This window comes from Mesoplodon densirostris, chromosome 19, assembly GCF_025265405.1.
Source record: "Mesoplodon densirostris isolate mMesDen1 chromosome 19, mMesDen1 primary haplotype, whole genome shotgun sequence".
In the NCBI taxonomy this organism is placed as follows: domain Eukaryota; kingdom Metazoa; phylum Chordata; class Mammalia; order Artiodactyla; family Ziphiidae; genus Mesoplodon; species Mesoplodon densirostris.
The window spans coordinates 56,117,382-56,142,696 of record NC_082679.1 but is presented as its reverse complement, the minus strand read 5'-3'; the positions used below and the strand labels follow the sequence as shown (position 1 = coordinate 56,142,696).

The 25,315-nt window shown below is 45.0% G+C and overlaps 1 protein-coding gene and 1 non-coding gene across 2 annotated transcripts in view; both read right to left on the bottom strand.

Annotated features, from left to right (window-relative positions):
* Positions 1-25,315, bottom strand: part of VAT1L (vesicle amine transport 1 like) — a 152,253-nt gene that overhangs the window by 66,353 nt on the left and 60,585 nt on the right. Inside the window, exons 4-7 of the mRNA XM_060085173.1 lie at positions 20,000-20,142; positions 12,156-12,259; positions 9,942-9,997; positions 6,255-6,449 (exon numbers count right to left, since the gene is read on the bottom strand). Of these exons, the coding sequence (XP_059941156.1) occupies positions 6,255-6,449; positions 9,942-9,997; positions 12,156-12,259; positions 20,000-20,142 (498 nt within the window). The remainder of the gene's footprint in view (positions 1-6,254; positions 6,450-9,941; positions 9,998-12,155; positions 12,260-19,999; positions 20,143-25,315) is intronic.
* Positions 13,664-13,770, bottom strand: LOC132481047 (U6 spliceosomal RNA). The gene has a single exon (XR_009530753.1). It is a non-coding gene; the product is annotated as a U6 spliceosomal RNA (small nuclear RNA).

Sequence of the window (25,315 nt, the reverse complement as noted above, 5' to 3'; positions counted from 1 at the left end):
TGGGGGATGCTAGGGTTCTCTCCTCACTCTCTACCTTCTACAGTGGAGAAGTTAATGCCCACGGTCTGAATGCCAGCTTCGCCATGCACCAGCCGTGTGAGCTTGGGCAGCTGACTTCATCTAAGTCCACTTTCCTTTTTTATATTTCAGGAAGAGTAACAGTACCCATCCCTCGGGGTTATTGTGGGGACTAAATGAGTTAATTCATAGGAAGTGCTTGCTCGGAGAACTACTTGGCACATATAAACAGGCTACGCTAAGTGTTTGCTAATATGATTATGTTGATCCTTCTTTTGTTCAATTGAGTTTATTCATAGCCATGTTTTTTCAGTGACTTCTATGCATCACACTTCCCTGGGGTTCAAATTTCCATTAAATTCAATTATAAGCAGGGGCTTTGGGCAAGTATAGCTTCCCCCAAAGCCTCACTTTTGTGACCTGTAAGACGGGGGTAATAGTAGCTGGGTCTTAGGGTTGTTGGAGAAGTTAAATAAGTTAATACGTGCAAACCATTTAGAACAATGCCTGCCACGTAGTAAATCCTCTAGAAATGTCGGTAGCAGCAGTAGTTGTAATTATCCAGCCTTCATCTTTCACCTCCATGTGATGGTGGGTTTGACTTGACCGTGGACATCACTTGCGTGTTCTACCATCATCTTAAACCAAAATCACATCTGAGCTCATCAGTTTTTTCACGGCAGCTTCTATCACTGCTAACTCAAATCACATGGTTGGCACCCCCAGTCCTGGTTTCCCAGGTCGAAAGACCATTGGTCATCTTGCATCTCCTTTGTCCTTTCTATCCAGTTTTCATCCTTCCCAGTGACTCACATTTGCTCATTCCCTCCCATTCACTGCCCCCACTTTTGGCTGGGTCTTGCCTACCCAGGTCTGAAAGTCTGCAATGACCTCTTGCCTGCCCCCAGTCCATCCACCAAACCAAAGTACACATGAGACAAAATACATTGCCCACTTCTGGATGATGCTTCTAAGTACTCTCCCTACCCCCAACTCTGCCCCTGAAAGAGTTTCTAAATCTTTAAAAAGGGTCTCCACGAGCCAGTCGCCAACTGCCATAATTAAGTGGGACTTTCCATGGTTTCTCCTCGAGTCTTTGCCTCTTAGTTTTGGTTTGGGTATATGTTTCAGATGCTTGGCTTCATCCTTTCTTTTCAGTCTGGTGTTGAAGGTGAAGCCTGTGGCTTCTTTAAAACTGAAAATCACACCTCCACCCATCCTCCTCTCTTGAGTCATCCCACCCTCCCTGTTTCTCTTTCAACATTAACCTGCCTTTTATCCAGTCAGCTTCTTGCTCTGTGTCAGACAAGGGTCCCTATCAAGCTCAGCACCACATTATTTTTCCTTAATTTATTCTTTTAGGCAGACCCATCTCTGTATAGGTTTTCTGATGTCATAGAATGAAAGACACATTATAATTAAGCCACAACTATTAACATGAAAGGAAAAATGTGGGGGGCACATAATGAGGGATTGGAGCACTTAAATAAGTGACTGCATTTGGTCAATGAACTTCACTACAGCCAAGGCAAAGAGCAATATACAAGGAAGGGCAAAATTAATGTAATTTACTAAAGGTAATCATGCCAGATTGCTGGGGAGACAAATTTACCTTCAAACAGGATGACATCATCTCATAGACCAGCTCTAGGAGAATTTCTGCAGTGATGGGAACATTCTTCCATCTCTGCATGGTCCAGTATGGCAGCCACTAGCCACATGCAGCTACTGACCACTTGAAATGTGGCTAGTATACCCAAGGAACTGAATTTTTGATTTGACTTAATCTTAATTAAATTTGAATAGCCACATGTGGCTAATGGTACCATAATTGGAGAGTGTAATCACAGACTTTTATGTAAATTATGTTGTAAAATATCTTTATAGAATATTTCAAAATTGCCAAGATCTCTCTGCAACCCTGTATCCATTTGCTAGGGCTGCCATAACGAAATACCACAGGCTGGAAGGCTTAAATAACAGAAATTTATTTTCTCACAATCCTGTAGGCTAGACGTCCAAGATCAAGGTGTCAGTGAGGTTGGTTTCATTCTGGGGCTCTCTCCTGGGCTTGCAGATGGCCCTCTTTTCACTGTGTCCTCACATGGTCTTTATGCAAACATCCCTGGTGCCTCTTTTTGTCCTAATCTCTCTTCTTAAAAGGACACCAATCAGATTGGATAAGCGTTGCCCAAAGGCCTCATTTTAACTTAATTATTTCTTTAAAGGCCCTATCTCTAAATATAGTCAGATTCTGTGGTATTGGGGGTTAGGGCTTCAACATATGAGTTTGAGGGGGGACACAATTCAGCTCATAACAGAGCCCTCTGTGCACTATTAAACAGTAGACAGGTAAAGGCACTTTTGATCAGAGGTCACAACTGGATAGTTCAGGTGTGTATCTTTCTAGCGACATACTTGGGACTAGGATGGGCTTCTGGGAATTGGGAAATCAAAGGGTGTCATATTCCTTAGGCCACAGTCTCTAATAGCAATCCCCTCACCCAGAATGTCAACTCACACTCCTCTGCCTGGCAGTGAAGGCCCCCAAGGTTTGACTCCATTGACTGAACCAGCCTTCTTTCCTCTCTTCCTTTGTTCCTGTTCCTCTGCTTTTTTTCCAGACCTCTCTGCCCCATGTACCTCAGACTCACTCCTGTGTATCTGATTGCGTTCACACTGTCCCTCCTGATAATACCTTGTATTTTTAACTCCAACATCATCCTAAGAATTTATATCCTGCTAATCTCAACCAAGACCCACCTCATTCTCAAAACCATCTCTGAACATTCAGTCTTCCTTAACATCATTCTCTCGTTTTCAAATCCAGTCACACTTGAAACAAACACCCCATGATTGAAAACGAAGTTCTTCTCTAATTGTTTCTAGGTCTTAGTGTTGTCTCTGAAACAAAATCATAAACGCAAGGGTCAGGGAACAAGTGACCTATCCCTTCTGTAGACTTGACATCCTAACATAGTACAAGCACATAGCAGGTGCTCAATAATGTGTCTGCTGCTTGGTTGACAGACGTCAGTATTTTTTGTCCCTTTCCCACCTTTGAGCTCTTTTTCCAACTTTATGTACAGCTGCACATTTAGTATCTGGAGCAAACCTGAGGCTGCAGTGTATCACTCACTCTGTGTTACATTTACAATAAAGTCGAAGGTGGATGGCTGAAAAGGAACTCTAATCACCTCTGATATTATTAAATCTTCTAGTCTGAGTTCTCAGAGAGCCCAAGAAAAATTTCTTTTAATCCCTATGGTCTTTCTATTCCATAGATGAAGTTATAGAGCTGGCCTGAGAAGCAATTGTGTGAAATCATTTACCAGAGGGGAGGGGGGAAAATCATTACAGTCCTCCTTTGGAGGTTTGCAAGTAATAAGCATGCTCTATTCTCTTCAAGCCCAGAGGAGCTGCGTGGGCTTGATAAATAGCTAAGCTTGGCCCACCGGCAGCTCTAAAAAGATGTCTGTAAACATTACAGAAGAGAACCATCAGAAAGTTGGTGGGTGTTACTGATGAGTGGCCGTGGGTGCTTTTGTTGGCCAACAGGGCAGCAGACTTCTTCCTCTCCTCTGTGAATGACTAGTGACCTATAATTCCTTTGTTTTCCTGGTGACTGTCTTAACCGATATGGCTTCTTTTAAAGCAGTGGTTTTCAACCAGGGAAGGTTCTGCCTCTGTCCCCATCCCACCTGGGGGACATTTGACAACGTCTGGAAACATTTTATGTTGTCACAGCTGGCAGTGGGAGGTGCTGCAGGCATCTCCTGGGTAGAGACCAGAGATGCTGCTAAACATCTATCTTCCCTTGTCCCTTTGCTTTTGAGGGTCTCTCTGCCTTGCATACTCTTCTTCCAGTTTTTTCCTCTTTCATGTCCCAGTTCAGACAACACCTAGCCTTCCTTATCGAAAGCCACTCTACAGCTTGCACTCTCAGTGGGAGCAAGACCACCCCCAAAGGGGTAAAAATGGATTCTTGGAGGATTTTTAAAAATCTTACTCTTTTAATGTATGTAAAGCACAAATACACATACAGGACATAAACAGATAGACGATAGGTAGATAGGTAGATGGCTGGTGTATCTATGGTACTAAAATTTCATAGAGGTGGTTGATTAAGAAAAAAAAAAGTCTGAAAAAGCTCCTTAGGGGGCAATAATGAAAAAAAGTTTGAAAAATATTGCTCTGTGGAAACTGTCTCCCCCCTCCACTTACTCGCCAACATATACCCTAATTTACCTCCTTCCAGAACTTACTGCAATTGGAGAATACCCTACTTATTTTTAGTTCACTTGAGTATTTTCTGCCCCTCCCCACCCCTCTGAAAGCGAGCTCCTTGAAACTCAGGGATCTTGGCCATCTGTTTGCCACTGTACCCCCAACACCTGCACATTGTTGGGCATGTAATAGATATTCAATCCATATTTGGTGATTCAATTGCATTGTAACCAAGGAGTGATTTCCAGTACTAAACCAAGGACCCCCTGGGCCAACCAGACCCCTCTTCTATTTCAACCCTCACTTAAATGCTACCAGATTCGTTGGGTCCCTTTTGGGCAGTGAGCTTAAGTCCCCTTCTTTCCTCCATGGTCTAGTTAATCTCTTAGCCCTGGTCTCAAGTAGCTCAAATTTTCTCTCCTCCCTGACCCCTGAGACCCAGCCACTCTGCAGTCCAGCCCTTCTCTATTCCACTGACATACCATAGTGAATACCATATGGATGTTTGACCCATTGAATTAAAACATTTGATCCATTAAATTAAAACATTTTGACCCATTAAATTAAAACATTTTCAAGTATAACGATAGGTTAACCATCTTAGAAATTACACAACAGAAGGAATGTATGATTATCTGATTTGATTTAGTAACAAATTGAATTACAGTGAGCATATGCTGTAGAAAAAAGACTGGAAGGAAGCAAACCAAAATATTAACAATGTTATCTATCTCTGGAATGTGGACTTGCAGTTTATTTTCTCCTTATGTTTTTGGCTAATTTAGGAATTTCCTATAATAAGCATGTATTTCTTTTACCATAAGAAACAAGGGGTTTTGGTGGTCGGGTTTTTAAAGTATCATTCATGATATTGCAGTATCGGAGAGGCATATATAGGCCTGATCCAGGACCAGGCCTCTCTGATTACATGGTGACTCCCACAAAGCTTTTTGGGGGGGGATTTCTGTGCTTAGGAAAGCCATTAGATTTTGGCCAACCTAGTCCATTAAGCAAATAACACCAGCTTTCTTGCCAGGATGACAGCTACTATCTGTTCCATGGAATTTTATATTTACTAAGTTTTTCAAAGGTGTCCGTGACTCCCCAAAGTACAAAAATGTACTTGTACTGTAAGACACTCACCCATGCAAAATGCAAACACCAGCCAAACGAACAAAAAACACACTCCCACATCTTTCTCAGGGGCTTCATGGCTCCCTGAAGCCAAGGTCATGACATCCTGACCTAGGAAGATTTCTTAGTGGAATGCCTCTTGAAACCTAGACCACATTTCTTCATTTTCTCCTCACGGGCAGCTTCCGTGACTGGCTTCCCAAGTATCCAAAACTTCCCTTGTCCTGAAGAATTTTCTAGATGCTGCCTCTTGCTAGCACATCTCCCCTGAACCAATATGGTCAGTTCACACTTCAGTATCCTTAAAGGTGACACGAGGGGCTCTCAATTTTTTTTTGTGATCAAGGAATGCTTTCAAATACTAGAACTTTTGGCAGATCAGTTAATAGAAAGACGCAGTCAAACACTAGATCCAACAATTCATTCATAATTACAGTGCCCAGGGTGACAGCCAACAACGTCTGGAAGGGGCTCCAAGCATCCGGGCTTGGCACACAAATCATTTCAGCTCTGAACCATTGTCCGCCCTGGCCTTGATCTCACATACCCACATGGTGAGGATATAACTGACGCTGCACAGTGTACACGCTCTTTTGTAACCAAGGTGAATCGTACACACCCATCAAGATTTGGTGACCTACCCGGGAAGGGTTCACGGCATGAATGGCACGTTGACACACGTGGTTTGAGAACCACTGCGAAACTTAAAGTATTTCTTACATCCAAAGCACTCTATACTACAGGACAACGACTTTTAGGACCCTCATTTAAAGCAAACAAACCTGGAGAAAAATCACTTAATAAAAGATTGGATCTGGCTGCCCAAAGCTGACTAAAAAGACAGAGATTATTTGCTGGGGAAACATCATCCTTACCTCCTCCAGGGCCCACAGGGAGTCCACCACGGGCTTGACCTTTTTCTGGTTGTAGAGCCCAATGAGTTTGTCCACCACGCCTCGAATGAGGCCAGCACGGCCCTGTTTGAAGAGCAGGTTTAGAAGGGAAAACCCAGCGATGACTTTGTTCTCTTCGTATAGCTTGATGGGGTTCACCTTCTCAACCTGCCACCACTGGAAAGAGAGAAGGTGTGGGTTACAAGGAATCAATGCCAGGCCATGTTTGTAGCATTGCAGGGAGACAATGGGGCTGCACTTGGGTGGATTCCAGCTGCCCAGGTGGTAGCTCTTGCTGGTGTATTTCTGTCAGCACCTCTTTGGCTGGGCACTGCTACAGGTGCACAGTGATGCTTCCCAGAAGAGCTCAGGATGTAGGTGGGGCACAGCCCTCTACAAAAACAACTCCTAGACCACATGTGATAGGAATGTTCGGTCACACGGTTGGGACCATCAGACCTGGAGTTGAATCCTGGCTCGACAGTTCGCTCCCTGTTACTCTCTGTGCTTCACTTTTCTCAGCAACATACGCTGGCAGGATACTGCCTCCGAGGTTTCCTGGGAGAAGTTAGCGTAAAGCGCTTGGCTTAGTGGATGGCGGTGGTGGTGATGGGGCTGGTGAAGGGAGCGGGGAGGGGTGGGGGGACGTGGTGGGAGTGATGCCTCTGCCTGCGCGAGCAGCTTTCCTTGGGCGAACAACAGCAAGGCTGGAGAGGTGGGTCAGAATGCATCAGATAAAGAAGAGGAAGGAAGCGTAATATAGGAAGAAGGAACAGCATAACGGAGCGATGAAGCCACAGTGTTTGGAACTAAATCGATGGTTCTCAACTGGGGGCGGTTTTACCCCCCAGGGGCATTTGGTAAATGTTTGGGGATGTTTTTTGTTATAACTCAAGGGGGGGAATCAACTGGCATCTAGTGGGAAGAAGCCAGGGATGCTGCTAACTATCCTACAATACATAGGACAGGTCCTCGAAACAGAATTATCCAGCCCCCAGTGTCACTAGCGCTAAAGTCCTAAGTGGGATACCCACACCTGGCACATATGGCTCCCTTATTTCCTGTCTTTCGTCTCCCACTCCAGACATGAAAATAAGTAGATAATCCATTAACAAACTGCAGAAATGGTGATCCAACTGCTTTGTTCTGATTTAATTGTGTTTCTTCTGGTGCTGGTTAGAATTTAGACATTCAAGGGTCCAGCTTCTAGAGGGTGCTAAGAGATCAAAATGTTTAATAGTTTAATATAGAAGGCAAAGAGGAGTGTGGTGGACACTTAGGAACATTTATAATAGTTATGTTATCGGTGTGTTTCTTTTACATCCTGCCTCCTTCCAGGATTGAGGAAGCTCAAAAAAGTAAAATATCTTGTTTTTTTTAAGTGGGGAAATCAGATTGTCGGAAAATAAGTGTAAGAAAGGTTGTAAACAGGGACAAGGTTCATGCACAACATTTTTTACCAAAATACGCTCCCCAAGGGCCTGGGGGCCAGCTCTAGGAGAGATATGTATTTGGCCGTGGGCTGCTTGCCACAAAAGCAAAGGTAGAGAAATGATTAGTAACTTGATTCACAGTGTATCTGCAGCGCTTCCACAGAGCGTTTGTGAAATGAATGCTTGCCGAAGCTACAACTGCTGCCCAGCTGTGTTTGTGTTCTAGAGCTGAATGCCTGGTTTTGAATCCCAGTCCTGTCACTCGCTAGCTGTGCAACTTTAAGCAAATCACTTAACCTCTCTGTGTTCAGTTTCCCTACTGTACCTCATGGGGTCGTCATGGGGAATAAATGTGTTGATACATATGCTATTATCGTCATCGTTAGGATCTAAAAGCAAATGGCCTGTGAACACAAGCTCCCCATAAGAGTTCTAAGGGGGAACATCATTAAGATAGCTGAGTGAGAAATTCCTGTATGATTCCAAATATGCCTTTAATTTCTAAGCCTTTCTCCAATGTATAGAAGAAAATGCCTTTCTAGAACCTTCCAGAACAAAGTCATCATCCCACTCTTCAGCATGCCCTACCTTCAGTTTGCTTCTAACTGAACAACTAATATTGAACCAGCCTCTGAAAGGGAACAGTCTTCATTCTTGACCTCCAACTATAAAGCCTTCTGGTAGTCGGCACCCTTGCTTTGTGCAGGAGAATCTCACCCTCCATCTTGGCTGTTTTCACGAGTGCCTTCACTGAACGTGGGCACACTGCAATTATTTCATTAACGCTGTGTGTTGTGATTGTGCATGTAGGGGAGAAAGGGAAAACACTTCTGACAATTGTATGTAATTTGGGACCAATTTGGTTCCCTACAGCAGGCCGTCAGCATCATGTTAATTGCAGCCACAGCAACAAAACAGCTGCGAGTGACACAAAGCCTGTCTTCAGGGAACACGCTCCAGACAGCATCCTTCATTAGACTCCATTCTTGCTCCCCTGTTTATCCCGAAGTTGTGATAACCTTGACCTGAACTTTAAAGCTCAAATGCAAACCGAGGCCCTTTAATTCTAGTCTCACAGTGCAGGGAGTACTAATCATTCCAGAATCAGGGAGTGTTTGGAGATGAAGCCTTTGGCAGCCAGTGTTGGCACTTTGGAGGCATATGAATATCCCACAGTGCCACAAAGAGTAAATTCTAAACCCCTTTCCCTGGCATTGTCTGACCACCCTGTTCACAAGGCTTCCACCCCATTCTGCTGTCTTCTACTTCAGCACCCTGTTTTCATCCCTTTCAGAGATTTTATGACTATTTACAATCATCTTATTAATATGTGTTACTTATTTCATCATCTCCTTCATTAGAACGCAAGAGTCCCGAGGGCCTCAAATGCACCTGTCTCATTCGCTGTGGTACCCTGGTGCCTGGCACAGCACCACAAGTAGTAGGTGCTCAGAGGATGCTTGCAAAGAGAGTGAATCCATCAGTGCCTCACTGGCTGCTGAGGAGGCTAAGAGGAGAGAAAACAAAGGCAAGCTCTGATGAGACATGGCGACCCCTTGTGGTGGGGACAGGCTTGGTAAAAATGGAAGTTCAAGCCCAAATTAGTTTAATTCTAGTAAGTGTGGCTCCAGGTGGGAATGTAGACCTGAGGAGGTTCGTGGTGGGGTGAGTGCCCAGGGATGCAGCTTCTCAACTGCAGACACAGTATCCACTGTGTTCAGAGCATGAGTGCGTAAGCTAGTGGTTCACACGCTCGCCTGAGTCAAAAAATCACCCCAGGAGCTTGCGAAAAGTGTCGAGTCCTATTGTCTCTCCAAGCCAGTAGGATGGGGCTACAGAGAAATCTCAAGTAGCCCTAGAGAACTGGTCAGAAAGTGGCCAAACTGAAAGGCTGGTCTCTCCATGGACCAAGTAAAGTGCACTAATGCTAACTTTATTCTTGACCAGTGATTAAAAATACCAACACTTAAACAATCTCTGTTGAAATCAAAATACAGTTTTCTGGAGTTTCTCGGGCACTCTCATTTCTCTGCTTCATTTGGACAAAAGTGGCCCAAGTCACAATCCTGTCCATGTGTGGTGAGCAGGTTGAGAATGCAGGCTTTCTTGCAAATGAATGATGCAGATGAAGGACAAGCAAGATTTAGGCTATTCGGTCCATGTCCTTAGATGGAAGAGCTTACAACATGCCAAGCACCACACCACCAGCGTACGTTAGACGTGCATGGATACTTACTGATTTTGCAAAGCTAAAGAAGCTCTTGGTCTCTCCAGTCACCATGTTGGATGAACCTGCAAATGGAAGATTCCCAAATCAAGCTAACGAAAATCAACATCTCTTGCTTTGCATGGAAGAATGGCAGTTGTCTGGCCCCGAACTGTCAAGAACTTGAAAAGAAATTTAGGTCAGCCTTGGAAAAATGAGGGAATTGGAGGGGGGTGGGGGGTGGTGTCGAGTTGACTTAATTTTAACTAAGTATCACTGGATCAGAGAGGAAGTAACATTTCTCAAGGTGACTATTTCATTACTTTGGACAACAGGTCACGTGGCAAAAATGTGATTTAACCCAACGTTCTAATAAAATGATGAGTTGCCAAAATGTCTTGTTGGTTCCATTCTCTGAGGCCGAGAAATGAACTCCTTTGTGAGATTACTCTATGGCTTGAATTTGATTCCTCGGCAAGTGAGGGGCTGGGGGAGCTGACCTCGGCTGGGCATTTAAGTAGTGGAGAGAGGCGGGGCTGAACTAGAATTTAGACGGATGGAAAGATGGGATACAGAGGAGCACATGAGGGTGAACATAGGTTCACAAGCCAAGGAAATGGTGTGACCCATGTGTAAGCTCCAAAGGGGTCTGGGCAGAAAGGTGAAAACCACTTGAGACCCATGGTGTGGGAAACGGAGCCTTGCTGATGGGAACAAGCAATATTCAGAGTTAAGACAGGAAGTCGAGTTAGGAAAGATTCCCTGACATGCTCTTACAGAAAGGAAGAACCCCTTTCTGCGGTTCTGGGTTGGGTGAGGGTTAAGAGTGCCTTAGTGGTGCCTTTTCAGCGACTTTTCTGCCTCCCCCCCCCACAGATTGGGAGTAAGTTCCTCTCAGAGAACCGTTAAATGAAAAAACAATGTATGTCTTAAACTTAGTTCTTTGGCCTTGGTAAACTAGTAGCCAGTTAATCACTGCCTCTCCTTTTATGGGGTGACTTTTACGGGGTCCAAGCTTCACAGCACTAGGTTTTGATTACTTAGTAGTCAAGTAATTGATGTAATAAGTTAGATACTCGTGATATGATCAAGTTGTGTACACCAAAACGACGTCATGGAACTGGGGCAAAAATAGAACCAGTAAATGAATAAGGATGGATAAAATGCTCATCTGTATTTGACTCACGTGTTAGTCATAGCCAATATCCCTACACTGACATTTATAACTTCTCTTATCAATAGTAATAATTTAAAAACTGTGCATCCACCGCTAAAGACTTTCAAATACATGGCCACTACTCATAATGCCAGAATACTCCAGCAATGAAAGTTTCTTCCTTCTCTTTCTGTCACAATGATCTGATGATGACAAAATGATGCTTGACTACTTATACCTCTCAGATATCTCTTTTATAAGTTTCTCAGCTAATAGTAGGGAAATGAGTATTTTTTTCTGAGTTATGCAGAACTAAGGCTCAATTTTCTACTCTACTTCCATGTGACAGAGTGCCAAAAATCTCAAGCATTGGAGTACTCCAAGATCATTTGGCTTTGGAATGTGACATCTGGCTTCAGATACGCTTTTTTCTTTGCAGAGACTAATGTTTAAATTGGTTTACCTGCCTATGACAAAGAGAAGAAGAAGAGGGGAGAGAGGAGTCTCTGGGGTCTCATTCTACCGGAGAAAACCTGCTCCCAGATGTCTCTCATGAAGCCTCCCAAACCCAACAGCATATAAGTGAATGTAGAGGCAGACATGGGCTCTATCCATCCAGGGCTTCTGTCTTGACTGGGACATACAGGAGTAGTTTAGAGGAAGGAGATGCTGTGCCTTGCAACTTCATCTCCAATAGTGAAAATGCTCCCTTTTAAAACCAACACACCCTAGCCACTCTTCTCCATCCTCTTATGGGTGTTTTATTGCTTCATTTTTGGAACGTCCTTTGAAGCTATTAGTATTTTCCACCTGTGCCACCTTCTGTGGGTCGAGTCCCATCTCGTCACTACCTTGGCTCGGCCTTGCTTTATTTCTTTTAGAATGAGAAATGCTCATGGGATAATAGGGCAGTAGGCACTTTTATCATTGAGAACAGTAGCGATACTATAGAAAATATTAAAATATTAACACCTCCCCCATCTCATTACGCCAGCATATCAACACATCTCATTTTTCACAGCCCTTGTAAGCACACATGTGGTGCTGCCTGTTGCCGACCATGTCCCCTGCTTCTGTTTAGCACTCACCATATAAAATGTAGGTTCCCAGTGGTTTGAGGAGGCTGAGACCTTTTCCAGTGTTGTCCCCACAGAGGCAATCCAAAACAATGTCCACTCCTTCAGCAGAGATTCTAAATGGTGAGAAGACAAAGTAAAATATTGTAACCTGTCAGGGACCAAACTGTCCGTCCCTTTTCCTTCCTGTGTCATACTGTTTCCTGCCAGAATCAGGAACAGAGAGAGCTCTGGGAGTAGAAATAAATAGGGCAGAAGCCCAGGAGGTGGATGTAGCCTCCTGAGTCCAGCTCTGAGAATTTCACAAAGCTGCAGACAGCTAAGAACCTGGCTGGTGGTGCCAGCAGAGAACATCACAGTCAGTCTAGCCACCTTGCTCAACTTCTCTGAGCCTCAGCTATCTCCTTTGTAAAGTGGAGCTAGCGGCACTTCCCCGGTGGTCCAGTAGGTAAGACTCCGCACTCCCAGTGCAGGGGGCCCGGGTTCGATCCCTGGTCGGGGAACTAGATCCCACATGCCTGCCACAACGAAGAAGTCCTCATGCTGCAACTAAGAAGTCTGCATGTCGCAACTAAGGATCCCGCATGCTGCATGTGCTGCAACTAAGACCTGGAGCAACCACAAAATAATAAAAATAAATAAATTAAATAAGTATTTTTTTAAAAGTTGAAACAATAAAATAAAGTGGAGCTAGCATGTTTCTTTGTGCTAAGAATGAAGTGAGGTGGCAGGTGTGGTGCTCGGCCCATTGCCACCACATAATAGTTGCTCCGTAAGTCAATCAACAACTCATATGTGTGGGAATTGGGGTGTGTCCCAGGCTCTGTCCAACGTGCTGAAGACTGAAAACCAGCAAGCTCCCTGTCTTCATGGGGCTTCTGGTCTACCAAGGATTGGCTTTCTTCCCTCTCCACCTCCCTCCTCAGTGAAGCTATAAAGGCACGTTCATTTAACTTGCAAACTTCTCTTCGTCCAATCTCCAGGTTCAACCTATAAACATACTCCTAGAGGAAAAGGGTTAAATAGAGAGGATTTTCCTACAGCGACGGAGGGCTCCAGAGGGAATCCACATTTGTACTCTATTAGGAAGAAGATCCCTTCTTCCATTCATTTATTTATACATTTATTAATTCACTCGCTCGTGCACTTAACAAACATCTACTGGGCGTCTTGGGTTAAAAGAGATTATGCAGGAGGGGCGGTGGAACCGGAAGGCTCTGGGGATTGTGGGAAATATATTCCTACCCACAGAGTTCCCAAGTCTGGCCGGGCCGTGCTCTGCTCAGACAAGAATGGCACTTCCTCAGACTTGTGCCTTTGCAGGGCTACCTTGTCTTAGCACATTGCTCACCTTTTCTACCCCCACCCTCATCCCCCAGCCAAGTTCAGGAACTGCCACTGACTGACGTCAACAGCTTTGTCCGGAGTGTCACCAACTAGGAAATTACACGTGCATCTCCTGGGTTCATACCCTAAGTTGAGTGCTCCGTGCCCCTGACAGCTGAGTCTTTTTTTTTTTTCTGAATGTGGAGCGCTTCACGAATTTGCGTGTCATTCTTACGCACGGGCCATGCTCATCTTCTCTGTATCGTTCCAGTTTTAGTATATGTGCTGCTGAAGGGGGCACCTGAGTCTTGATATGAATGTGCCCTTCAGAAGCCCTCGGGTCTTAACCAAAATGCAGCCCATTACAAAGGCTCTTCCAAAGTGATCAGCTTAGCTTCCCACCCAGCAGAGTGCTTATCTCGTGGGGGTGTCCGTTCGAGTCCCATCCGTAAATTCATGACCAGGAAGTCAGGCCAGTGGATCTCAAAGCTGAATGTGTGTCAGCATCTCCTGGCGGGCTCATTAAGGTACAATTGCAGTTTGCCCTCCCTCTCCCTCTGCTCTTAGCTCTGATGTACTTGGTGTGGTGTGGGGCCCAAGGATCTGCATTTCTAGAAAGTTACCAGATGCTGATGCTGCCGATTCCAGCTCCACACTTTGGAAACGCCTCGTCTAAACTAGTTACTCAGAGGTTGAGGCAGCCTTTTTTGTTTTTTAAGTAGTAATTAATTTGTTCCTTAAATATTTAGCACTGGCACCACACTAGGCCTAGGGGGTATCATGGTGAGCCCACACAGATTTGATTTCTCGCCTTGTAGAGTTTACACTAGGCAGACATCAATCAATAGTTAAAGAAATAAAAATGAAATTGAAAGTGAATGGGGTCTAGTGTCACAAAGGTACTAGGAAGCTGTTCAGATTGAGGGTTTGCCCAATCAGGGCTGCCAGCAAAGACTTCCCTGGGGAAGTGACGAGTGGCAGCTGGAGGAGGTAGGTAGGGAAAGAGTGGTGGGAACAGTGTTCCAGGCGGAGGGAACAGCATGTGCAAAAGCCCCATTCAGGAGGAGCCTGGTAGGCAGGAAGACTGGAGTAAAGAAGAAGCGAGGGAGCTTGCTGCATGCTGAGGCTGCAGAGGCAGGCGGGAGGTCTGAGTACACACTCTGGGGGGGCTCTGGGCTGGGCCGCAGACCCGCTGATCAGCTCCCCACCTCGCATCATAGGCCGGGTAGCTATGCACCTGTTTTTCTCACGTTGACCAGATCCATTTTTGCCCAGTTTGCTCCCTTGCATGGAAGTGAGATACTGCTCTGCTTTTCCTAGGCAGCCCGCCTGGGCCATCAAGTCTTCCCCGTGAACTTCGTTTCCCTGACATCTCTCCCCTTGCCTGAAGGATGCCACGCGTGCGTAGGAGCAGCCTCTCAAATGTGCAGCTGTGCACGCCTTCCAGGGAACCCCCGATGGACCCGTCCGTCTCTTCTCCTCACTCCGTGCCTGATGCTCCTCATATCCGTAGCCTGCTTGTGGGTCCACGTTCTCTCCTCTGCCGATCACATCTCCTTGCGCTAGCTGCCCTGCCTCGGCTTGTTGCTCTCTCCTGCGGACTATGGTTCTGCAGAAATGCAGGGCAGGCCCACAGCAATGGGTGACCATAAGCTCTGCCCACTTCCCCATCCTCACCTCCCACGAACCACTCCAGTCTAACCTTCTAGCTATTCCTAAAGTCCCACATTCAGGAGCACCTACTGTGTGCCAGGCACAGCGCTGAGCCTTTCTAAGTCTCATCTCATGACACCTCATGCCAACCCTGAGACTCAGGGCCTTTGTTATACCCATTTGATGGATGAGGAAACTGAGGCTCAGTGGGGTCAGGTGACTGTGGGAAATGGGTGGACCCTGGTTTGATCCATCACATCCAGAAACTAAGTGAGAGCCCCAGAGATGGAGTAGGGTTTTATAGGGTGGGCTGTGGCCAGCCCAGGGGTGACCACCACTGCCACTTCTAGCTCCCAGCGAGGGCTGAGCAAAGCTGGGAGTTGCTCCACTGGGCTTCACACTGGAAGGAGACACTGCAGGTCTCCTGCATATCCAGGCCACCTGCTCCTCCCACATCTCTCTTGGCATTTCTATAGCTGAATCAGGCAAGACAGGGTTTGGCCATGCACAGGGGTCAAATAAGCCACAAATTCACTCCCCATTGCTGTCATTGCATCCTTTAGAAGGTCAGTGGTGAACTGGGGGCAAAGAGAGGGGGAGGAGATGGATTCTGTGGAAGAGAAGCTGAGTAGAGGCAGGTGTCACTCCCAGGGCCCTGAGGGTGAGGACACTTTGCTGTAGAAGTAAAACCTTTTAAGCAGACATTGCTCCTTTCGAGGCCAGCAACGTCCCTTCAGGTGAGAGTTGCAAAACTGAAAAGCTCTCCATCCCCTGTTCAGTCCTTATAAGCCCTTATAAGCCCAATCAGTGGATCAGACTGAACTGGATAGTGGGTCTAGTTAAATTGCTCCAGGCCCCGCAAGTAAGCTTGGGTCAGGTCCTCCCTTGGTCATCCTTACACTGAAAAGCACCTTAGCAGCATCTTTTAATGGAATAATCATGAATATCACAAGCAGAGCAGGTAGCCCATCAGAGGCACAGAGGCCATCCTCATTTCTTAGCTCACCCCTGCTCCCCAATTTCTGGGAGTGTCTGCCTTGCCTGCATTTGTGTAGTCGTAATTACATAAAAGCAGAGAGGGTAAGAGCAGAGGGTTAAAGGCAACAGTGCCTATTCTGCTTTCTCCCTCTGTCATAAATCTCGGCAGACTTAAACAGCAAACAGAAATAGCCCCAGCTCAGAGATCCTCTGGGCCAAATTCAGCATCAAGGTATTTTGGGATTGCTGATCCGAGACTTTCCCATCTGTCCTTCCTCCGTCCCCAACCCCTTGCTCCTTTATTGAGAATACCGCCTCTTTGCTTCCCATCCACTCGGATCAGTGGAGAATTCCTCTTGAGCGGTGGTAGTTGCAATAGAGCCGTTCCTGGGTAAGCAGCCCTTCAACTTTGTCGAGAAATTAATTCCCCTTTACCGTAACTTTCATCTCCAGTTGGGTCCTTGGCTCTCCACACAATTCTTCTCGTTCAGACTTCCCTTTTCTCTGAGAACTCATCTGTGCCTTAGCTTTAACCATCACCTCCAAGCTCATGACAGAGGGATGAGGCGATGTCAGAGTGCCCAGCACTGTGCCTGGCGCACAGTAGGCCGCTTAGTAAAAGTTTACTATTGACGGTTCCCACATGCACGTAGTACCACTTCCAGGAATCCTTTCTTGATCGCTTTCTCTCTGTTCTCTCCTGGTCGCTAGACTCTTGTTAATTTCCACTAGGTCTCAGTTTCTTTATATAAGATAAGGAATTTTCATCTTTCAGGATGCACCTACAATGGTCTCACTGAAATGCTCAGCAGAGTGGGAGGAGACAGACAAAGCCTGGTGCCCCCTCGCCTTGCCTGGGACACGCTCCCTACCTCTCCGTACCGACTAAAATAGTTCCCACTCTTCAAGCACCCCCTTGGGGCTATCCACCTTGGCGTGCTCGCTGGTCTTTCTTCCCTCTTTATTTTTAAAGCCCTTACAGTCAGATGCACACAATTCAAGGCTTCTAACTCTTCCACTTGGTTTCAGGCATCCTATTCTCTCTCCTCCCGAACAGAGAAGGGGGAAGTGACATAAAGGTTATGTCAGTATTATAAATATTTTTTTCCCCTGTTCCCTTTATAATGCCTGGCTCTAGGCTGCAAACATATTCAAAAGAAGCTTACTGAGTGACTGGTTGATAAAAGAATTTTCATCCCAAGAAATTTTGTTATTATTTTTTCTAGTTGATTACACACAACAGTGTGTTGTGTTACTGTGTTACACAGTGCGTTACACAGTGTAACAAACAATATCCATGATCAGAAAAGGAAGAAAAATCACTCAGCATTCCACTCCTAGTGCATCTCAGTGGGTGGATTTTTTCCCCCTTTCATTTTATGCCCTCATGCGCCAAGAATTTATACAAAGCTGTGATCACAGTGTAGCTGGAATTTGGCATTCTGCTTTTTTTCACTCAATATGCTACCACAGGTATTTTTTGCATTTTCTGACAGAGTCTTCATAATTATCATTTTTTAAGGGGCTGCATAATACTCAAGTGTGTGGGTGTAGTGTAATCTACCAAACCGTTTCCGTTCTGTTGATAGTGGGGGCTGGTTCTGAATTTTCACTTTTACAGACAATGCCGTAATTCACCCTGTCGTCATATCCTGAGCGCCTACAATGAAGCAGAAGCAGTGCTTGGGTCTGCAGCCAGCAGCGTGGACCCGTGGCTTTTATTTTCTTTCGGATTATATCCTGAGGGTAGGATTCGTGGGACAGAGAGTACAAACATATTTGCACCTTCCCAGTCATTTTTAGACTAATCCCAGAATCTCTACTTAAAAATGTAAGGACGGAACTGTTGGAGGTCACGTGTGCAGGAAGGTGATGGGAAGGTGGGTCTCAGATGCTGTTACCTTCTGCTCTTCCGACATCAGAAGAAGTCACTGATTCTGGGGCTAAAGGCAGCAGGTCAAGGACACTGAGGGGATGAGGGGATGGTGTAGCTCCCTGGGACATGGGGACAGCAGAGGCTCCCTGCTTATGGCCTGTCACTTCTTCAGAAGCGCCGCCACCTCCTGATCCTCTCCCACTACCTCACACATCCTCTGACCACAGCCTCCAGCGGCACTAGTCTCCTTTCACATTCTTGAACTGACCAAGTCTTTCCTGACCCCAGGCCTTAGCACGTGCCATTCTCCTTGGTCAGAAACGCTCTTCCTTTGGCCAAATTCTCAGCCCTCAGTTCTCAGCCCAAATCTCACTTGTTGATGGATGACATGTCTGATTTCCCCATTTGCCTATGTTTATTTCACTAGCACCTTGCATTTCTCCACCAAAGCACATATCAAAAGTATGAATCAATGAATTTTTAAAATATCTCTTGTCCCTGCTTCCCAACGAGACTCCAGGCTCCATGAAGACAGTGATTCTCAAGGTGGTTTCTGCTGGATCTCCTGCCCTAGCAGAGTACCTGCTAGGTACTCAGTATTTATTAAGCAGGTCAGTGCAGGAACAGAGGAAAGGATGCCTGAAGAAATATCTCTTAAGAGGGTGAAAGGAAAGGTGGCTGAAGGGAAAGTGGTAGTTCATTTTCCAGACCACAGCTTGAAAGATGCACGTTAAAGGAAGGAAGTTTATAAAAGTAGGCAAAGATATATTCTGGAAGTCTTTACAACCTACTATACATAAAATAGATAAGCAACAAGGATTTACTGTATAGCACAGGGAACTCTATTCAATATCTTGTAATAACTTATAATGGAAAATAATCTGAAATATATATATATATATATATGTATGTATAACTGAATAACTTTACTATATACCTGAAACTAACACACTATTGTAAATCAACTATACTTAACTTAAAAAAAAAATGCCTACAATCTCCGAACATCTGAGAAATGGGTGGTAAATTTCCAATATCTAGCTTTAAAGTTTTCTTTTCACATCACATGAGAAATACTGGGGCAACCTTAAATGACACGCAAATCTTGACGCTCAAATTTTTTTTTTTAATTTGAGAATTCAGACTGTCAGAAGACTCTCCTTTCCGAAAAACTTCCCAAGTTTCACCTAATCCGGTCTAAATCTATCACTTCAAACAACCAGATCTCCCATCCTCCAACCCTTCAATTTTTCATCTTAATCAGTGATTTGGAGGAAATTGTTTCTTTGTTATGATGCTATGCTAGCCAGACAACTTAATTCCTTTGTACCTTCCAATTTTGTGCCGGAGAATGAAAATATAGAACCAGTGGCTCTGGGACGTCGCTGAAACCCCCCAGGAGCTGTGAGTGGAGCAGAACCTGGGAATCAGCAGGGGTGAGACACACAAATCACCTGAAAGCATGGCGGCAGCTGGGTGTTCCATCTGATTTCCTGTGTTGACATGCACAGGGCCGTCAGGATCATAGGTGGAATATGGATCATGTTATAAAGCAACGTCTCCCCCTGGGAGACCACAAGAGCCAGCAGACGGATGTCCCCTCCCATTCGTTCTCTGTGACACACCAGTGACTCTTCCAAACCCAAATCTGATCATGTCACCGCCTTGGTCCTTTGTCGGCTCTCAGTCACACCCTGGTTGGAGTCCACATTCCCTGGGGCTGTTACATGAATGAGTGAGCAGTAAACTTCTCTGGGTTAAGGTAGTGTTACAGCAGCTCTCACAGTTTAGCTTTGCAACTTACTTCACTGCTCAGTTCCTCAGGTTTATCGTCTCCAAAATGGGGATAATAATAAGGTTGTTGAGAGGATTAGATGAGTGAATACATGTGAAATAGCACAGAACTAGTAATATATATGTTTACAATTGTGAGTATTATTAGCCCTCCTCTATATGAATGCTCCTGTCCTTTAAGAGAGAAGTGCAGGGACCATCCTGGTGCTCTTCGTAGCAAACATCTTACCTTTTCACTTCCTGCACGTAGTCTGCATTTCTGTCAAAGAGATGAGTCACGGAGTCTTTGATGGCTTCATGCTTGAAAGTAGAAGCTGTTCCAAAGACAGTCACATTGGGGACAGTGGAGCACAGCTGAGCCACGGCTTGGCCCTGGGAGTGAAATACAACAGACGAGTCACACAAGAGAGCTACCATCCAACAGCTGCTCTCACTGGGTGTAGAGCAGGATTTCTCAGCCCTGCCGCTGTTGACCTTTTTGGGCTGGATTAGCCTTTGTTGTGGTGGGGTTGGGGGGGTTGAACTGTGCATTGTGAGATGTTTAGCAGCATCCCTGGCCTCTACCTACCAGGTACCAGCAGCAAGCCCCCAGTTGTGACAGCCAACAATGTCTCCAGACATTTCAAAATGTCCCCTGGGGACGAAATTTCCCTTGGTTGAGAACCACTGGTGCAGAGGAAGGTGAGCTAGCAAAACCCCAGTACCAAGACATAACGGCTGTTATTTAACCATATTGACCCTCAGGCTCTCCATTTATAAATTAGCACTAATACTACCTACTCCCTAGGATCTTGGAGGATGTCTTAGTTTGGATTTCCCAGAAGCAGATTCTGAGGCAAGGGTTTGAGAGTAAGTCCTTTATCTGGAATAGGATCGCAGGAAATACCAGGGTAGAAGGCAGCCAATAAAGGGTGTGTTTATCAAGTCAGCATCCACTACACTAACTGGAACTCAGTCCCTCTGAGGAGCTCCATGAGCAAGTGTAGAATACGCCTTGGAGATATCCAAACCAAGTAGTAAGGAAGCTGGAGTATTTATCCACCAAATTTCTGTCTGATACCAGTTGAGGGTTGCTTCTGCAGCAGTGACTCTTAGGCACGTCTGACTTGTCCTCAGAGGCCAAATGTGCTTCCACAGCCAGTCAGGAGCCCTAAGTAAGCAACCTTCAGCACGTTGAGTGCAGAAAAGGTATGATGTGGCTGACAGCATCTGCTGCAGGGGGTGTTAAATGAGGCAACAAGTAACAGGTCCAGCACCTGGCACAAAACACGACACTTAATAGGTAATCAATCATCTGTACCCCTTATTGGCTTATTACACCCAGGGCTGAGATGTCCAGGCATATAAAGAAAATGCCAGTGCATGAGGTTTAAATCTCGAGTGGTCCAAGAGAAATCACAGATGTAGTTAGGAATGGTTCATCTTCCCATATCCTTTTTCAATATCGTTAGAAGCTTAAGTCATTGGACAAAATACTGTGATCATGTGCATTCAGAAACCTTCCAGTAAAACCCAATTTGCTGCTAATTAAGATGCATCCTAAAACCAAGTACTGTCTCTTTCCAGTGTTCCATCTACCATCTTAAGAAGGCAGAAATTATTGAGGGAAATTATTCTACCAAAGGCGTCTGTGATATGAATTACAGCCTCTCACTTTATTTACATGTCTTCATGTTGGTGGACTCAATCAGGTTGGAAGGTCAATTTGTGGAGATGTGATTTTTTCCCAACATTTGCTATTAGAGGCAACACTGAGAGAATCAGAGAATGTCAGAGTTGGAAGATCATCCAATTACCCCCTCCTTATGGTTTTATAGACCAGGGAGAGGGGACTCTGAAAGGTTAAGGTAACCCAATTCTTCAGAGGCAGACCTGAGATTCAAAGAAAGGTCTCCTGACTTCCAGCTACTGCCATTTTCCATTATGCCATGCATGCTATCTCCTTATTTTGGCATTTAAAGCTAAGCAGACTTTTAAGTTGCTGCCTAAAATAGACACATTACTGACACGCTCACTTGGAGGTCAGTATTTCAGAACACGGGCGTGAACCTGAGACTCCAGACAGGCTATAGTTCTCTGTTCTGAGAAGAGCTTTGGTATTTGGTTGAATTTTTTATCCCCTGATTTTAAAGAACAAAAAAGGGACTCTCCTTCCTAGTGAGTGTAAATACCAGCAACCACCATGACGATCCTCAAAAATTCGACAGGGCTTGAGCTAGCCTTGTCAGTTCTGGCATGGGAGCTTAGAACTGCTTCTCATAGCCATGTGGCCCCTCCTCTGTCCTTCAGCAAACCTGACATTTATCCACTCAACTCCTTTTCAGGTTCCTACTGCGTGCTACCTCATCACACTGTGCTGTCGATGCTGGAGCAGCAGAGGTAGTCCCACCGAGTCCCAGACTTGTGTATTGAAGTACCATTTTGGCATCTGTCTTCACCTGGCTCTCCAGAAACCACACATCAAATTCAACTCATCCAAAACACAACTCGTGGCTATCTCCAGATGAGTTACTCCTCATATTAGCTTGCTAGGGCTGCCAGAACAAAGTACCGCAAACCGGGCAGCTTAAAAAACAGAACTTTATTGTTTCACAGTTCTGGAGGCTACAGGTCTGAAATCAAGGTATCAGCAGGGTTGGCTCCTTCTAATGGCTGTGAGGGAGGGATCTGATCCAGGCATCCCTCCCTGGCTTGTAGGTGGTGGTGTTCTCCCTAGGTCTCTTTGCATTGGTCTTTCCTCTATGCCAATCTGTGTCCACATTTCCCATTCTTGTAAGGACACCATTTATATTGGATTAGCACTCACCCTCATGACCTCATTTAACTTGACCTCTGTGAAGACCCTACCTCCAAAGAAGAAGGGCCTATTTTGAGGTGCTGGGGTTTAGGATTTCAACTGATGAATTGGCTGAGGGTGGGGGACACAATTCAACCCATAACACTCCTCTCACTGCATTTGCTGCCTTGGTGGATGGAACTGCACCACTCACTCATCGCTAAGGCCAGGAATCTGGGGGTCATCCTGGACCCCTCTTCCTCCCTCGCCCCACATCCAATTAGCACCTTTGTCGTTTCCACTCAGCATCCCTTGGGAGTGTCACTTCCTCCCCTGGATTATGACAACACCTTTCTAACCGGCCTGGCTGTTTCCACGTGCACTTCAGAGTGATGTTTCTCAAACACAACACTGAGCATTTCTTTATGTGTTTCAAAGCTTCCCAGTGCCTGTCATGGCCTTCAGAGTGAAATGCACGCCCTTTACTTGACCACACAAGGCCAGAACTCTGGGATCTGACCCAGTCTACCTCACTAACATGATTGCCCTCCACTTTTCCAATATCTGCTCCCTAACACACAGACGTGAGCCATCACTGACATTGGTCATGACCCTCATCCCATAGCGTTCTCAGAATGAGCCTTCAACCTTATTTTACTGAGGAAGGAGCTGAGGTTTACAGAGGTTAGGGACCTGGGCCAAGGTCATTAGGGTACGATGTGGTAGACCTTGATGTGCTGTACTCACCAGCTGAGTGACCTTAAGTAAAGTATCAGCTCCTCTGATCACTTGTCTTAATATGCATTATGCGCAATACTATGTAAACATGAAGATTGTTGTGGGATTATATGACATTATGCATCCACGGGCTTGGAATAGTGAATGTTTAATAAATACTTGCTATCATTACTACTGGGACTCCTATTACTATTTTTCTTCACATTATTATGGTTATATCAGCAGTGGAAGCATATCCACTACCTACTCTCCAGAACATCTCGTGCTATTTTGCATCAGTGCTGGTTTTCCCACACACCTTCCCCTTCCTGTCATGGCCTGGCCTTCCAGTGTCTTCTGCAGATCACAGCCACTCCTCCTGAGGCATATTGTCTTCTAGAAATCTTTCCTAGCATCCCAGGCAGAGTCTCTTGCCTCTTCTTGTGCCACCATTGACCTTCCTCCAGGACGGTGGCCACCACGGCCTGCTGGGGCTGCTCCCTGACCCATCTGTGAGCTCCATGGGGTCAGGGACGGTGCCGCATGTGGCTCCAGACCCCAGTGCCCAGGGCAGAGCCTGGCACAGAGCAGGTGTTTGGTAAAACTTGTTGAAATAGATGCATGAGAAATGAGAGGGGTTTGATGTAATGGGGAAGCCCCTCGTCATTTTGCAGATTTCTACGTTCTTTAGCTTTGCAGAGTGGGAATAAAGCATAGGTTTAATGAGCATATCTAGTCTCTGGCCCAAGCAGAATTTTACCATTTCTGTTTTAAAGAGAAAGGTACATGTGGTAGTAAAATGAAATGATATAAGTAACTGGGTTACTTACATATTTAAATTATTATGTAATATATGTGAACATTATATGTGATATATAATACATAAATGTATTATATATTATAATTATAGTTGGCCCTCCATATCCATGGATTCTGCATCTGTGGAGTCAACCAACCATGGTTCGAAAATATTCAGGAAAAAAAAAAATTCCAGAAAGTTCCCTAAAGCAAAACTTTAATTTGCCACATGCTGGCAACTATTTATGTAGAATTTACATTGTATTAGGTATTATAAGTAATCTTGAGATGATTTAAAGTATACGGGAGGATGTGCATAGGTTGTCTGCAAATACTACACCAAGGACTTGAGCATCCCTGGATTTTGGTATCTGTGGGGGGAAGGGGGTGGTCTTGGGTAGCACCACCCTGTGGGTACCGAGGGACAACTGTATATATAATTAGAACAATTATGTATATATAATTAGAGTAACGTATGATATGCATTATATGTATATATGTACAATTAGTATTATATATGCATATATAATAAGTAATACCTAGCATATAATATTCCATTCATACTATATAATTAGTATAATAATAAATTAATATGATTATTATATGTGCATGTGTAATATACATGCACATATTATTAGCATAATATACAGTAGTATATGTAATATTATATCATAATTTGTATTATTATATAAATAATGATGGGTAGTAAACACAAGTTCAGCGCATATCTATTTACAGCATCCCTACCCCCTCTTTTAGCTCTTAAATAATTCACACAGGCAATGAGAGGCCCTTGCAAGATCCTCAATGATTTTCTAAAGTAAATAATGCTCAGCATTCTGTATTTAAGCAGAAAAGTGCTGTCCCTCACATTTATAGAAAATCTGTGCCCTCCGTTCTCCAAGCCCCAAGATGAGGGTAAGATCAGCATCTAATTTATCCTCATTTCTCCCACATGCCTAGCAAGTAGCATGGACTCAGTAAATACTTGTGGAAGACGGAGTGAATTTTCAATAAAAAGGATTCTGCAATTTACCTGCAGACGCAGAAGATAAAATGAACAAGACAATCCAGTCTCCCAGCAACAGCAGTAAATGGAGATTTGCATGTACTTGTTTTTAATTGATTTTCCCTTCCCTCTGTAGAATGTAAGAACTCGGCAGCAAGCCTCTCCCTCCCTTCCCTGCGTCTAACAGTGCAGCAGTAACAGCATCTGTGGTTCCTGCCTCTCACCATGTGCCAGGTACTGGGCGA